Genomic DNA, 17,564 nt, shown 5'->3' on the forward strand with positions numbered 1-17,564 from the left:
TTTTATCTCAACAGTATTTGAGTGCGATTCACATTTTTTGATATACCATAGGTGTGTGTGTGTGTGTGTGTGTGTGTGTGTGTGTGTGTGTGTGTGTATATATATATATATATATATATATATATATATAAAATGTATGTATATATTATTTACACAGTGTACGGACTATACAGAATGGACATTTGTCGAAAGATTATTGCTCATATTTTGGGGATTATTTTCTATAAGTGCTGCTTGAACCTATTTTGGGTTTGTTATTTTAATGTGATCTTTTTATAATTTCTGTTAGTGTGTGATTTTATGCAGCAGCTGGTACCATTATTTTGGTTAATTGAGTCTAATTAGTTTGTTTCACTATTCCATAAAGCGCTTATTTTTGTGTGACAAATAGGCCGCTTCTCTTATTTATTTAGTGCATGTTTAGTATCACTTTAAATAGCAGTTGCAGTTACTGTCTAGCACTGAATCCTAAACAGAATCCTATCCAGGGTGAAGCTTGGGTGCTGGCCACTGCTGCCTTTTAATTCGGCAAATGCTACTCAACTGACTGCCCATTGACCCCCTTGCCTTAATACATGAGTGCTCGAACCCGAGACCCTCCAGCTGTGTTGTAACTAGAAATCTCATCATGCCTCTGCTTTTGGGAGTCATGCTTGTAACTGTCAGCCTTGCAATGGATCATGAGTTTTGTAGTTCTGCAACAGCTAGAGGGACACAGGTTGAGCATCCATGCCTTAATACTTACTCGGAACAAGCAAGCAGTAAGGAGTTCTGACTAGGGCTGCAACTAACGATTATTTTCATAATCGATTAGTTGGCCGATTATTGTTTCGATTAATCGGTTAATAACCTTTAAGAAAAAAGTGGGTTATATTGGCATTCATTTTCAACCACAATGATGGGAAAATTTGGAAATAGAAAACTTCTTAGTCAAGGGAATTTTCAGACAATGTATGTGGCTTTCGTTCAGAAATGACATTCATTTTAAAAACAGAGTGTTAAAAACAAGTGAAAATTTCAAACAAAATTCTTTCACTCAGCGAATGTACAAAGATTTTTCGTCTGAATATTCTCACCTGAAAATTGATTGTGGCCAGCATAAGGCTCGGTACACACCTATGCAGTTTTTGCTTTTGATCTGTTTCTGTAGTGCTTTTTGCTGTACGTTTTGATTTTTGCACACGTGATTTTACTGCAATTTGCATTTTTGCATTTTTTTTTGGGCAGATTAAAAAACACAAATTGCTGCAAAAACACATTACACGCTTTTCTGCAGCTTCTTCATTGAAGTATATTGAACCAATAAAGCACCATTTTGCGTTAAAAGTTCCTGACCCTTTCAGATATGAACGTGTCCCATAGGAAACCATGTAAATGAACTGTAGAGCATTTCTGCAAAAAGCACCAATAAACACATAGATATGAACCAGGTCTAAGACGTTTAAGTAACATAATAGGGTTAAAAAAAAAACTAAAATTAGCCCTTTATAGTGGAAAAAAAGCAGATAATCACTATTGGAAGGGGTTCATTTTTTTTTTACTGTAGAACAGTGAAAGTAATATTTACAGTAACGATTTGCTCTTTTTTTACTATAAAGGGCTCATTTTAGTTTTCAACCCCCATTATGTTACTGGCGATTAATCGATTATAAAAATAGTAATCGATTAATTTCATAATCGATTAGTTGTCGATTATTCGATTAGTTGTTTCAGCCCTAGTTCTGACCTTCCTGATCTGTATGGCTGTGAAGTTTGACTCAAAAATATAAAAAGAAGTGGGTTAGCATAACAGCCAGACAACTAACATTTTTAGAAAAGGGTTAGCATTGGCAGCCCCCATTTGTCACTCAGGAAAGGTTTCCTTTAATAGTTTTAGTGCATATTGTGCCCAGAATCGAAAGCAGTGCCGTAGATGCAGTAAGAGCACATTTCTTGGTGCTTCTGAGAAATCAGAATCAGGGCTCACTTTAGGGGTCTATGTGAACAGACTTTGGGCTTGTGTCAATGGAATCAGTTTGAAATCCATCTGAGATGCTTCCAAGATAAAAATTCTTTTTTGCTGCATTTCTATACAATAACATACAATAAAAAGGCAGTACTATTTTTATTTTATTTTATCCTTCCAATATCAGAATTTCCAACACATATGCCACTGTTTAATCTAAAATAGCAAAACATTTTGGTGTATGAGCAGTGTACAACATTTAAACAATTGTTACAGTCACAACTTTAAAGTATCCTATTCTTATTCAATTATTGGAGCATGTTGTGTTTTTTTATTTAGATTGTCTATCTGGGGTGACGGTTTTGATCGGTTGTCATCAAAGGTCATCTCTTCAAAGAGCCAATATACTATAAATCTAACTGCATTGAATTTTAAGGCATATGGACAGCACAGTAAATAAAACCCTGAGATTTTTCAGTAAATTATTACATAAGAGCATGCCACTGCAGTTATAACAAAAACTGACCCGTATACAAATGTAAGAAATCAGATTACAAAGGATCCCAATGGCAAAAGCTTTTCTGTGCTGCCATAGTGATGGGCCTACTTTAAAGCTTATTTTACACTTGTGGTTGGGGGAGGCAGTAAATACACTCCTTCCTGTCCACACATCCCTTTAAAAGGTTCTGAACGTGGGGGTGGGAAGGATCAGTGATCATGTGAACACTCAATGGCTGTCACAGTATCGGAAGCCTGACTGACTGGATACCAATCATCACTAGGGACCTAGAGCTGTCTTTGGCAGCTCCGTCTCTGTAGAGTAAAAAGGTCCAGACGGCTGCACTCCAAAAGACCCGTTTTATTAATAGGTGGTTAGTAGGAAGTGAACTCCTCTGGAGCAGATGCCCATGATTGAGCTCTGTCGTTGTGCTGGGAGTGTGCAGTGGCTGCCCAAGGACGTGCGCGTGGGTGGTAAAGCCCATCGCTTGCCATGTTAGACAGTTGGCAACATGTTAGGCTGCAAAGGCAAAAATTAACCCCTTGTTGTGTTCGGCAAGTGGTGTTAAACTTAATGGGGCTTGCGCTTCAACTGCTCCAAAACTGTGTGCAATGGTGCAAGTTTTTAGGGGCCAAAACAAATTGCGAGGAGGCGACAACACCTCTTCAGAGGAAGACACAAGTGTAAACAAGCCCTAAATGTGTTAAGATGGTTGCAAATAAGCCCGGAGCAGCTGCTGCATCCAAAGTGGTGCGTTACAAGCATGAACTCATATACATCATCACACATAAGCAACAGGTCTGTCAACAACACGCTATCTAGCTGAGAAAATACCTGGTGACTGGATTTATGCTAATGGCAACACCTAAGCATTGATTAATAAAATGTATCTAATCAAGCTGTCAGCAATATGCACATTGTTTGCATTGTTTCACTTAAGTACAACATGGACCAAAAGGCAAATGTTCGCTCTGTTTTGTTACTTTCACTCCTCTATACCCCCTTCGACCTTCAAGAAATTGCATTACAATTTTTTCTTTGTTTGTGGGGAAATACCTTTTGCTTCATAAACCCTACACTTCAGCCTTTCTTGCTTAGGCCACTGCGCAAAGCCTCAAGGGATACCCACATCAAGCATCATTTAGGTTGCTTTGGGGTGCAGTGGATCATAATCAGGGGACCAGCTGCTAGGATCTGTAAGACAACTGGCTCCCTGATGATGTCAAAGAAGATTGCGGCACAGGACCAAGTTGTATTGGATTACTGCAGGACAAAGCTGAATGGGTGAATATGCTATTTGTGTTCAACCCAGCAGGGGGGTTGGGGGGGGGGGGGGGGGTAAGAGTAAAACTAACGCCAGCAAAGAAGGTGAAGTTCTTGTTATGAAAAGCTGTGTTCCGTACGTTGGACTAAAACATTTTTTGAGTTTTGAAACCAAGGACAACCTTTGGAAGCAATGTCCCTACTGCCATAATCCAGGTTTTAGATATAAAACAGATGGGCACAGATCATCTCATACACAATTACTAGGTAATAAATGTTTCAAAAGGCAACATGTGTTAACCACTGCCAGATGTTTCTGACAGTACAAACTTGACCACATTCTTGCATACGTGGCTGTAGTGTTAGCCCAATTTTGGTGGAAGAGTTTGTCTTATTAATCTGCTGCCATTTTCTTGCATTTCCTGCAGCAGGCTGTATTTCGACCTCGCTACCACATCCCAGATGTCAAGTCAATGCTCTGTGCCACTTCATCAGAGGTTAGGCGGGACTTCTCGCTCAGCTTTCAAACGTTTCAGCAGGTGTGCTGACACTGCTGACAGGGGGTTGGCCTTGTATGAAGGGTCTTTGATCAACTCTTGGACACGAGAAACTTCTTCCTCACTGGAAAACAAACATGATAACTTCATCAAAATAAAATTATAAATAACATGTTTAATACCTTCTTCTATACCTAACTTCTCATGATAGATCACCAGGTCTTGTCTCTTTACTCAGAACCTATTATCAATATGCAAGACAGGTGAAGTCTAAGGATTTATGCTCATGGCTGTACATTATGCAGAGCCTAAGTAATGACATTCCCTGTAACCTGCTGCCATCATGTTAGTGAGCATTCAGAACATACATCAGTGCCCATGAAGCTGCTTTACGCAACCCCTTGCCCAAAACTGCATATAGCTGCTTTTTCTAATGCATCTCAAATTGTAGCTGAATGCAACAGCAACAGGTACCAGAAATGCCAGTATGCTCTGCATGCCGTTCAGCTCTTGCACGGCAGTGTGCATAAATCCTTAAAAGTTAGTCCAGCTGCAGATTTACAAACATGGGAATCAGAAAAGTTCAGCCAGTATTTGTTCACCAATAGTAATTGTGCAAAATGCATTAAAAAAAAATAGCTTAAGTAATTCTCAGCTATGAGAAGCACATGTCAGAAGTCTAAAAGAAATACATATAGATGCTTATATTTGAAGGGTGAAATTTAGAGTTTGTTGGAGTCCAGAATAGTAATGAAAGGAGAATTGGGGACAAAGATCTTTTTGCCCTTCTTCCCCTGTGGATCACAGGGTTAAAACTTAAAAAGTGACTTTACCTTAGCTTGAAGAGACTGGGTAGAGATTTTTATTTCACCTAACTTTACTTTTGCAATAAATTGCACCACTGGAGTGGATCTATAGTATTTAATATTTAATTCACTGATTTATATTATATTCAGCGCTGCTTATACTATCGTTTAGATAAGGATTATTGTACACAATAAATTGCACCAGAATCCCTCTACTCCAATCGCTGTATAAAAAAAAAAAAAAAAAAAAAAAAATGGTCGTACAGACCTTAATAATACACTTGGTGTAGGTGACCCACCATAAAGAGCTCTATAGTCCGGCTGTCTCTGATACCATTTATTTTTAACAAAAAACTTTAGTATCACTTAAAAAAAAAGTAACAAACCTGTCATACTTACCTGCAGTGTGCAGTGGATTTGCACAGAGCAGCCCAGAGCCTCCCTCTTAACGGGTCCTTCTTCGGTGCTCCTGGCCCCTCCCCTCCTTTTGAGTGCCCCCACAGCAAGCAGCTTGCTATGGGGGCACCCGAGCCAAGCAATAGCTCCTCGTATCCATTCAAACACAAGAGCCGTGGCCCGGACCAGCCCTCTTTCTCTCCTCAGTGGCTGACTGACTTTGATTGACAGCAGCGGGAGCAAATGCTGCCATGCTGCTGTGTCAGCCAATGAGGTAGGATTCCCAGACAGCCAAGACACTCCTACAATATCGCAGGTTCTTGGTGGGGCTCAGGTAAGTATTAGGGGGTTTGAGGGGGCTGCTTCACACAGAAGGCCTTTTATCTTAATGTACAGAATGCATTAAGATAAAACAAACCTTCTGCCTTTACAATCACTTTAATAAAAAAAAAAAAAAAAAAAAAAAAAAGAGAGACTCTAGGCCTGTCATTGGTGTTGGGTTAAAACCACGACCTGCAGTGTGCGTGAAATGATACAGTCACCTTGTTTGTTCCTTATTGTATGGTTGTACTGTTATGTTTCTAAACTCATGACCTTCTCATGAGAGCTGTAAGTGTGAAAGATACAATAATTGACCTTACTATTGAATATACATTAAACCCTACATATAACAAAACCACAAGGGTGGCGTTTCCTCCCTGCCCTCTACCCGTACAGCATATTTTTGATCAGTCAATGTCAGAATGGTGAGAACAAGTGTTTTCAATTTCCTTTCTCAAATCATTCATATATAAAATTTTAGAACATGTTTGAAAGATATGCACAAGAGAATGCAAAGAGGGTTTAAAATGTATTTTCCCTATTGCAGCCAAACTGGGTTAACACCTACTTTGCATTTCTTACATGACCCCTTCTCACATGTTTAAAAAATTGCAGCTTACTTTTTTAGATACTCCTTTCTAGAAACTCCAGCAAAAGAAAAAGCCTGCATAGTTCTCTATTTATCATGGGAGTGGGGAGCTGTTTGTCACAATTTACTCTGGCTGTACTGTGCTGGCAGAGCTAATCTCATCAGCTGTAAACTAAATTTGAACACTGTCTGTCCTAACAAAGGGTTAAAAATGCAGCTGGGCTTCTCCATTGTATGTTAATAAGAGAAAGCTCATCATGTCCTTAGCCTTTCTATTGGGACAGACTGACACTGAACGTTTTGAGGAATGCTTGCAGTCACCCATGACACCTCCTCTCTATGAAACATCTAAAAAGGTAAGAAATAGACCCCTTTTACACTGACTCGCTACAGTTTCCCCACAGGGTACCTACGGTTTTCATGCGGGATGGCTGTGCTTTCCCCATAGGCTTCCATTAAATTGGGCACTTTCTGAAAGCTCATCAAAAGGACCTCTAGTGCACGTTGAGAAAACATGCGAAAACTGCCTGATCTAGTTGAAGTCTTTGGTAAAGCGCGGGTAACCCACGCAACAACTGTAGGTACACTGTGCTGCACCCAAGCTACGGGGAAACCACAGCAGATCAGTATCAAAGGGGCCTTCATTTAAAAAAAGAAATAGGCATGTGGTGTGAATAGAAACACATAACAAGTTGAAATACACTTTAAGCATAATAACATTCACAGCATTCTGTTACAGCTACACTTTGGCACTTCGATTTTCCAGCCTTGGCAGTGGTGCCAACTCTCTGCACATCGGCTGTTATGACTGAGAAATGGCTACAGCTCCCTATGGACTGGAATCAAAATGTTAGTGAAAAATGAAAGGCCATCAGCCAAGGAAAACGATTCGCAATCCAAAGAAAACTGCAGACAGACAGAGGTGATGTGAATCGCGATAGATTTCATTTAAGAATGTTATCAAATCTTGATGGTGAAATAAACAAACAGGTCCTCATATGTGACAGGAGGAGGGCTGCCAGTCTGTTGTCTATGTAAACAAGCTAAACTGTGGAATGTAGTAGGAGGAAGTGATCAGGAATATCCCCTTTAGTAATTACTAGATTACTTAAAATTACTGTTGTGGTTGGAGATATTCATGGAAGGCACCTTTATACAATTCTGGTCTAATGCTTTCTGCTTTTTTTCTTCTGCAAAATGCAGTAGATGAACACTTAGTCACTCAGTGATTGTATGCCTGATGTACACAGTAGCTCCGATTTACACACAACATATAAAAGTACAGCAACTATACTTAGCAGTAGTGTTCCATCACATCGAATAAACTGACAATTTTCTGCCTAGTGACAATGTCCTGTGATCGGGAGCAGAGATCAGTAACGTGTCACACGTAGCCACGCCCCCCCCCGTTAGAATAACTCCCCAGGACATACTTAACCCCTAAACTGCCCCCTAGTGGTTAACCTCTTCACTGCCAGTGTCATTTACACAGGAATCGGTGGATTTGTATAGCACCGATTGCTGTATAAATGACAATGGTCCCAAAAATGTGTCAAAAATGTCCGATGTGTCAGCCATTTTGTCGCAGTCACAATAAAAAAAAAAAAAATTGCTGATTGCTGCCATTACTAGTAAAAAAAAAAAAATCATAAAAATGCCATAAAACTATCCCCTATTTTGTAAACGCTATAACTTTTACAATCAATAAACGCTTATTGTGATTTGTTTTTTAACCAAAAATATGTAGAAGAATACGTATCAGTCTAACCTGATGGAAAAAAAAAAAAATATATTTTTTGGGGATATTTATTATACCTAGCAAAATGTAAAAAAAAAAAAAAAGTGTTTTTTCAAAATTGACGCTCTTTTTTTTGTTTATAGCGCAAAAAATAAAAACCGCAGAGGTGATAAAATACCACCAAAAGAAAGCTCTATTTGTGGGAAAAAAAGGATGTCAATTTTGCTTGGGAGCCACGTCGCACAACTGCGCAGTTGTCAGTTAAACAACGCAGTGCCGAATCGCAAAAAGTGCTCTGGTCTTTGGGCAGCAAAATGGTCCGGGGCTTAATTGGTTAAGATGGATTATTATTTACTCCCTGTTCAGTGCTGTTGATTCACAAAACTACAGCTTCATATTTCATAACATTTCTAGAGACAACATATACAGATCAGGACTATATAAATATATAGTATGAAAAGTAAATCTAAGGACATATTTCTTTATACTCTTTTTTTCTACTGAAAAATTGGTAGAGATTTGCATAAAAAAAAAAAGAGCACCAGATTTTGGGGTTTAAAGCTGATCCCCATGTTTTAGTGAAGTTTATCCCCTTGGCGCCAGTGTCTCCTGGCCCTTTAAGGGATTTCAGATGCTGGAAGACGGGGCGGAGTTTATGATCATGTGACAACCGTGATTGCCTGTCACAGAGATCACATAATCAGAAAACTCGTGATCACAAGAAGCAATCGGAAGCTTTCCATTAGCCGTCGGTAAATGTACTGGGAGCGCACTCTCGGCACAGCTGTGTTAGCAGTGTGGTGCGCAAATAGGTGGCCGCTTGGCGCAAAGGTATGCCCGCTGAGAAGTTGCATATTTACATGCCGTTGGAGCCAGGATCTTAGCTTGTTTTGAACAAGCTGGTCCAAATGAACTATGAACTTCACTAACAGATGCACCAGCTATGTGTGCTGTAAAAAAGTATATGGCCTCAGCTGCATACTGCATACAGCACTGTGTTCCGGCAGCATGACGTGAACTTCCCATCCCATTCCCAGAATAGAAATCAAGTCAGGCTGAGCTGCATACTGCATACAGCACTGTGTTCCGGCAGCGTGACGTGAACTTCCCATCCCCAGAATAAAAATCAAGTCAGGCTGAGCTCTGCACAGCCATTCACAGGGAGCTTTGTATTCTATTGAGGAAAGCTGAGGTAGAGAGGCAGGCGGATGATGTCACAATTCCCAGCTCAGCTAGAAGTAGCTTTGCATGTATTCAAAAAAGATATAGTAAGGCTCCCTGAGAATGGCTGAGCAGAGCTCAGCTCAACTCTATTTTGTTTCCGTTCTGCTGTCTAAACAAACCACTGTATGCAGCTGAAGCGACATTTTATACAGCGAATACAACTACTACATTTGTTAGCGAAGTAATTAGCTTGTCTGGACCAGCTTGGAAAGTAAAGGATATTTTTTTTGTTGCATAACACCTACCTGTTTGGAAATGAGTCTCACAGATGATCAGGGATCCTTTCAGTACTGATACAGACACTATTTGCATATTTAAGCCATATATGTCAGGAACCAGCTGAGATTCAAACCATATATAGGCCAGGGCTGAATGTACCTAAGTTGACCAACCAGTTTGTTGGATTTTACATGCAATTATTGCTAACGGCTGTTATACCAGCTAGCAATAATTACTGTGTTCTGGAGTTTGCCCTGATCCTTCTCTTCTTAGGTCCCCCACCAGCACGCTCCTGGCCCCTCCCACCTGCTGAGTGTCCAGTCACACACAGAGCTTGGCCCCGTCTCCTGTCTGTCCTTGTTGGCTCTCAGCCAATGAGGAGGGAGAGTCCCCAGAGAGCTGAGGCTCTTGTGCATATTGCTGGATAACGATGGGGCTCAGGTATGTATTTGAGAGGGGGAGGGGGGTAGCTGGGGGGCTGCTGCACGGAAAAGGTGTTTTACCTTCATGCATAGAGTGCATGAAGGTAAAAAAAAAAAACCTTGAGCCTCTAGAACCACTTTAAATGTAACCACAGCTCTCGGCCATATGTGGGGTTTCCTTTTACACACTTTTTCTCTTTTGCACTTGAATAATAAAAAGCCAATTATTCAACATTACAAATCAGACTTTTCACAGAGACTTGGATGTGCAGCAAAAAAGGCAACATTTAACCTTATTTGGTGATTTCTACCCTACAATATGACTGGTTAAAGCACAATACTTTTCCCTGTCTGACTACATCCCCGTTGGTTTGCCACCGGTTATACAGGTTTCCAGGCTGACAACAAATCCTGAAGCACGTCAGAGAGCTGTCTGCCAGATGCCGACAGCTCATCCCGTGCTCTTGTTTACCTTCGAAGGGACATAAGTGATGCAAGTCCTCAGCACATCCAGCCTTTAGATAATGGAACTCAGGGATAGCGTGAACCAGACAATTTGTTTTAACAATAGTACGGCCTGAGTCAAAAAGCAGCATGCCCTCATATAATCTAATGTTATTCACTTGTGCATTTGTCTCTATGACCAGAAACCCATTGTATTATCTTTATAAGGTAATTGATTTAATTAAAAAGCGAAAAATTATACACAGCTTTAAATAAATAACTCTTATGAACCAGTAATAGGAAAGATGTTACATCTTCAGTTCAATTCAAACCTGGATATGTGGAAATGCCACAAAGGTCTAGGGCGGGGATCAGTGGTTTGCCTTATTTCAATATTGAATTAAATGTTTTTTTTTTTTTATTGAAAAGCACATAGACATAATCATTACATGAGTCTGTCACTAGCCCCTGGAACCACCATTGGCAATTTGAACTTTACTATTTCATCTTTATTTTTGCTGAACCTTTGCCCATGACAAACAATGCAACAAGTTCACTTTAATGCACCCCAACCCAGCAACTTATGCTTGCACTCTTTGCTTCTCCATTTAACCATATAGAAGGAGGAAAGCCAGCCTTGTGTAAGTTCCAGATTTCCAGTATGAGCTCAGACAGGCCTGAGCAGCTTCTCATCCCACATGCCAACAATGAGCCAGCAATCATGCAGTGAGTCACATGATCCTCTAGAAACACCAGCATAATGAAGCAGTAGAATAGAAAAGGTAATTTTGCTACTGGGGGGGGGGGTAGGCTTTAAAAGGAGAACGATGCTTTGTAAAGCACAAGTTTGCTTTAAAGCTCAATTTGATTGTTAAACGTAGTTTCTGGATTTTGCTTTTAATGTAGGTAGGAGGGTAGGCCCATGATGATATATAATGGAACATGTTCAGAAAGACAACTGCCATTAGCCAATGTATTACCCTGCATTTTCAAAGATTGGTTGGTTCAGTATGCTGCTTTCTAGGGCTCGACCCATATTTTTTTGGTGTGGATACAATACCGATATTTCTGCTACCTTTCAGTCTGACAGCCGATATTCTGTACATTTAAAATTGTTATTTTTACTTTTTTAATCAGTTATTGTTGTCACAAGGAATGTAAACATCCCTTGTGACAGTAATAGGCAGTGACAGGTACTCTTTATGGAGGGGGTCAAGTGTTGCAGGCACTATTGATAGAAGAATTTCTACATTAGGATAAGAGTTCTCCCTTACTACTTTACCATACTAGTTTGAATATATACCATCTGACATATCTCCATCTGAATAATTAGCTCTATAACATTTTCGTGTAAGGTCCCATTTTTTTGGAAGCGCAGCACCACCATTTTTTCTTTTGGTACCAGGGTGATGCCTGCAGCTGCACGCATCAACCCGGTAAAACCCCTTGAAGCAATATCAGTAATATCAGTCTAGTTTGCGAGTGATACCGATTTTGCGGAAAATGCTGACATTGGCCTGCAATAATCGGCCTTACCGATAATCGGTCGATCCCTAGTGCTTTCGACATTGTACTAGAACTAAAACATGTGAAAAATATCTCCTATTCTGGCTCAAAAAGGCTTGATCTGTAATCACTGACTTATTTATTTGACCATCAAATGCTAAACTACATAGCGGACTCTGAAATAATAGGGGGATACGCGCAAATGCTTACTTTTATTTAGTCTGGACTTTTGCTGGGAAACGCAGGCTGTCTGTTGAAACAACACAGCACACTGCACAAATATCTTAAAGGAGTTATCACACTGCCCTGGTATTCATGGCATGTCTCTCATACACAACTATAAAAGAGAATGAGGTTTTAGTGATTCCTCTGTGTACTTACAGCTGAGAGAAACATCAAGGGCAGAATAATGATTCAATATCTGGTCCCTTTAAATGTTTTTTATTTACCACTGATACAGTACGCAAACAGTTGTGATTTTGCTTAAAACTGAACTCCAGAGAAAAAAATTCAGATTTTTGTCTAAGTGTACACCAAAAGGCAAGTTTTACTTGCCTTATGCTCTGCTCCTATAGGCTTCCTTCTCTCCATGGGATTGGTCCAACAAAGCCAATTCTCTTTGGTGATCTGTCATTTGCTGCATATCTGACATCATCATGTACAATGCAGGTCCACAAGTCCTGCATTGTAAGTGAGCAAGATAGGAGCTCACTCACAACCTGGAGTGTCAGTGGTAAATTAAGAATGAACCCAACATTAACAATTTTTCTTCTTTTTAACCACTTAAGCCCCGGACCAATTGTCAGCCTAAGGACCAGAGGTCTTTTTACAATTTCACACTGCACTGCTTTAACTGGTAATTGCGCGGTCATGCAATGTTGTACCCAAACAAAATTTGCGTCCTTTTCTTCCCACAAATAGAGCTTTCTTTTGATGGTATTTGATTGCCTCTGCGATTTTTTTTTTTATGATAGAAAAGGAAAAAAACTGAAAATTTTGAAAAAAAAAAAGATATTTTCTAATTTTTGTTATAAGAAAAATTGAATAAACTCAATTTTAGTCATACATTTAGGCCAAAATGTATTCAGCCACGTCTTTAGTAAAAAAAAAAAAAAAAGTCAATAAGCGTATATTTATTGGTTTGCGCAAAAGTTATAGCAGCTACAAACTAGAGTACATTTTCTGGAATTTACACAGCTTTTAATTTATGACTGCCTATCTCATTTCTTGAGGTGCTAAAATGGCAGGGCAGTACAAATCCCCCCCCCAAATGACCCCATTTTGGAAAGTAGACACCCCAAGGAAATTGCTGAGGGGCATGTTGAACCCATTGATTATTTTTTTTTGTCCCAAGTGATTGAATAATGACATGAAAAAAAAAAAAGTTTACAAAAAGTTGTCACTAAATGATATATTGCTCACACATGCTATGGGCATAGGTGAAATTACACCCCAAAATAAATTCTGCTGCTTCTCCTGAGTACGAGGATACCACATGTGGGGGACTTTTTGGGAGTCTAGCCGTGTACGGCACCCCATTTTGGAAAGTAGACACCCCAAGCTATTTACTGAGGCATGTTGAGTCCATGAAATATTTTATATTTTGCCACAAGTTGCGGGAATATTACAAACTTTTTTTTTTGCACAAAGTTGTCACTAAATGATATATTGCCCACACATGCTATGGGCATATGTGAAATTACACCCCAAAATAAATTCTGTAGCTTCTCCTGAGTACGGGGATACCACGTGGGGGACTTTTTGGGAGCCTAGCCACGTACGGGACCCCGAAAACCAAGCACCGCCTTCAGGATTTAAATATAAAAAGCTACCAAAAAAAAACTGTTAGCGATCGCAGGGATCAGGCCTGACTCTGAGAACGCTGCAGTTATGTGTTTAGTGTTTTGTAAGTGACAGTGATCGATCGATACTGCACTTGGGTGGGCTGGGCGGAGGGGCAAAACGCAGGTGCTAGCAGGTATCTGGGCTGATCCCGCTAACAATGCGTTTTTTTTGGAACCCTAAACTGCTGGGGACGCTAGTATAGATCTGATCAGATATTGATCTGTTCAGGTACTATACCACTACGGGAGGTGTATGCTTTGCACATGGGTGTTAGCGGTACTGGCTGGGGATCGGGGGGGTGACAGTGTGCCTATGTGTACCTACATGTCAGTGTAGTGTTGGTGCACTTACTATGTCTTCTCTCCTCCCCGCTGGAAGGCAGGCACGTACGGGTACGTGCTTGTGCCCGTACGCGCCATTCTGCCGACGTATAATTACATGCGGCGGTCCTTAAGTGGTTAATAGCAAAAGTTTATTAGGCATTAAAGACAGTGTGCAAAACGTATAAGTGTACAATGGAACAAGACATTGGTCAAAGAGTCTACAGTCAAATAATCAAGTGTTCCACAAAACCCAAGGTCCATTTGATAGATGGAGTGTTATGGGTAGAGTAGTTTGTGGCTCTATGGGCAATTGTGGTAGGAGGCAATAGGTTGGATTAGTGGGGGGCATTTTGGTCTCTTCATGCATCAGAAGAAAAAATACAATAAAAGACAACCCAAGAAAAGAAAGGTGGTATAGTGAGAAGGGATAGTGTAAGAGAGGGTGAGTAACAAACAATAGGAGAGAAGTTTGTGGAAAGGAGTGTCCACATGGTGGGATAAATTCCAGTCAAGGTCAATAGACTGTGGACGGCATTACAGATGTAAGTTTTTGTTTACAAGTTTTGTAAGTGAAGATGTCCCAAATTGCCAAGCAACAAGGCTGTCAAACTCCTCCATGTGTTGTAAGTGAGGAATTTCAACATTCCATTCTTTCATAGAGTGGAGGTTTGACCTTCAGTGCATTAGGATCATGGTTCCGGTGGCCAGGAGAAAGATGTGCTTTAAGCCTTTTTTGATGGCAGAGATAGAGCCCAGAGAGAGGATTGCAAACTCTGCTGCTGTCAGGACTTTAAGACCCAAAACTTGCTCATATTCAGTAAAGATTTGGGAGAAAAATCTTGACATCAAAAAGCATGACCACCAGAAAGGTAACATGCTTCTTTATTTTGCTTGGCAGCACCAACATCGGTCCAAGGCAGAGGGAAATATATTTTTTTATAGTGGAATGGCATTTGTACCAGCATGATGGGATCTTAAGTTTTTCTCCTGGGCTATGGATGACTTAAAGTGGTTGTAAACCCTTACAAACCACTTTGACCTACAGGTAAGCCTAGATTAAGGCTTACCTGTAGGTCCAAGCAATATCTCCTAAACCTATATGGTTTAGGAGATATTTGCCCGAAAACGGGCAACGCTGTCTACGGCGCATGCGCCGTAGACAGCGGCGTGCAGGCGCACTGAGTGCGGCATTCTCAGCGACGGAGCTGCCGCGCGTGTCGGCTCCCGTGCGCATGCGCGGGAGTGACGTAATCGCGGCTTCGCCGAATGACAGCGGCGGAGCTGCGAGACCCCACCAAGATGGATGCGGCGGACTACAGGGGACAGCGGCGACCTCGCTGGCTCCTGTGTCAGGTAAGTGACACATAATGGGCTACTATGCGATGCATAGTAGTCCATTATGCTTTGCCTTTGCAGGGAATGAAAGAGGAAGTAAACTCATCAGGGGTTACTTCCTCTTTAAGAGAACTATTTTTCTGAAGGTCGTCTTTGGTGCATTAACAGTTCATGTCTCACACCATACAGGAAAGAAATGAGGAGTGATAGAGTATCCCAGGTTTAGGAGAACAGGGTATAGTTGGGAAATGCGTTGGGTAAAGGTTTGGGGATGGAAACACAGAACTAGGGTGACCACGCATCCTGTATTACCCGGGACAGTCCCGTATTTTGCAGGTTTGTCCCAGGCACCTTCATTCCAGGACAATACAGTCCCTGACAAAAGTCTTGTCGCTTGTGTACAAATTGACCTGAAGTGCCGCTAAAATATATTTCTAATCAAGATTTTGTTAAAAGAAATGGGTCATTTTAATGCCAACAGCTTTTGTAATAATGTTTCAGTGCAAAACAAAACTGACAAAAAGTATTCTAATATTCACAGCTTGGTAAAGCCCACTGAGTAAATTTTTGCCAAGACATAAGTGTTGTCGCCTTGTTATATGAGCTTCACCTGTGACCAATAATGGATCAATTAGGTCTTGGGTGTGCATAAAAAGAACACCAGTACACTAGACCTTCTCAACTGCAACTAGACCTCTGCAAACATGCCTAAGATTCACCCGGAGACTAAAGTGTTGATTATTAAGAGGCTGAAGACCAGATCCACTGCTGATGTGGCAGACACCTTCAATGTGTCTCAGCATCAAGTTCAGAGGATAAAAAAAAGATTTGAAGAGACTGGAGACGTTTTGGACAAGGTCAGGTCTGGCCGACCCCGCAAGACAACTGCTCAAGAGGACCGTTTGTTGGCTCGAAAATCCAAGGCCAGCCCATTTTCCACTGCAGCAGAGCTCCACGAGACCTGGTCACCTGATGTCCCTGTGTCAACCAGAACAGTTTGTGGATTCTGTTTCGAAATGGCCTCCATGGTTCGAATCAGTGCCCATAAGCCAGCACTAAACAAAAGACAATTGAAAAACTGTGTGGCATTTGCCAAGGGCCACAGCCTGCTAAAAGGATGGACTCTGGAAAAGTGGCAGAAGGTAGATTTTTCAGATGAATCTTCTGTTGAATTACACCACAGTCGCCGCAAATATTGCAGGAGACCTACTGGAACCCGCATGGAGCCGAGATTTACCCAGAAAACAGTGAAGTTTGGTGGAGGCAAAATCATGGTCTGGGGTTACCATCCAGTATGGGGGTGTGCGAGGGATCTGCAGTGGGGAAGGCAACATCAATAGTCTAAAATACCAAGAAATCTTAGCTACCTCTTATATTCCCAACCATAAAAAAAGGCCAAATTTTGCAGCAGGATGGTGCTCCATCGCATACTTCCATCTCCACATCAAAGTTCCTTAAGGCAAAGAAGATCAAGATGCTCCAGGATTGGCCAGCCCAGTCACCAGACATGAACATCATTGAGCATATGTGGTGTAGGATGAAAGATGAAGCATGGAAGACGAAACCAAAGAATATTGATGAACTCTGGGAGGTATACAAGACTGTTTTCTTTGCTATTCCTGATGACTTCATCAATAAATTGTATGAATCCTTGCCAAACCGCATGGATGCTGTCCTTCAAGCTCATGGAAGTCATACAAGATATTACATTTGGATCTCACAGCACCACTACTTAATTTGCTGACATATTTTTGGATTTTCAGTAAAGTTGTTAAATTTCTGTATAGGCGATAAAACTTTTGTCTTGCCAAAATTTTACCTGTCTGCCTTGATTAAATGATAAATCTTTTTTTCAGTGAAACTAATTTATTTCAGTGCATTAAACATCATTTGGAAGGGCTTTAGCTTTTCATATGAGCTATTTCTAACACCAATTGATTAATTAAAAGTCAGGTTAATAGCAGGAGTTTCTACAAAATAGAGAAGCGACAAGACTTGTCAGGGACTGTACAGTGTCCCGGAATTAAACTGACACTGCCACCCACCTCCAGGGCTGACCTGATGCCCCCAAAAAAGGCTGCCACATCGCCGCTTTACTCACCGACAGTACTTGTCCTGACCGGCAATTTCTAGAGGGGCACAATCCCAACCCTGCTTGTGATTGGAGACACCATAAATCCCACCTCTTGCAT

At 40.9% G+C, this 17,564-nt stretch overlaps 1 protein-coding gene across 1 annotated transcript in view; it reads right to left on the reverse strand.

The window, feature by feature from the left end:
* Positions 1-2,091: 2,091 nt before the first annotated feature.
* Positions 2,092-17,564, reverse strand: part of SLX9 (SLX9 ribosome biogenesis factor) — a 308,491-nt gene continuing 293,018 nt past the window's right edge. Inside the window, exon 6 of the mRNA XM_077448410.1 lies at positions 2,092-4,328. Coding sequence (XP_077304536.1) covers positions 4,199-4,328 — 130 coding nt within the window. The 3' untranslated portion in view covers positions 2,092-4,198. The remainder of the gene's footprint in view (positions 4,329-17,564) is intronic.

The sequence above is a fragment of the Lithobates pipiens genome, unplaced genomic scaffold (assembly GCF_037356315.1).
Source record: "Lithobates pipiens isolate NorthernLeopardFrog02 unplaced genomic scaffold, aLitPip1_a1.2 Scaffold_22, whole genome shotgun sequence".
Taxonomy (NCBI): Eukaryota; Metazoa; Chordata; class Amphibia; order Anura; family Ranidae; genus Lithobates; species Lithobates pipiens.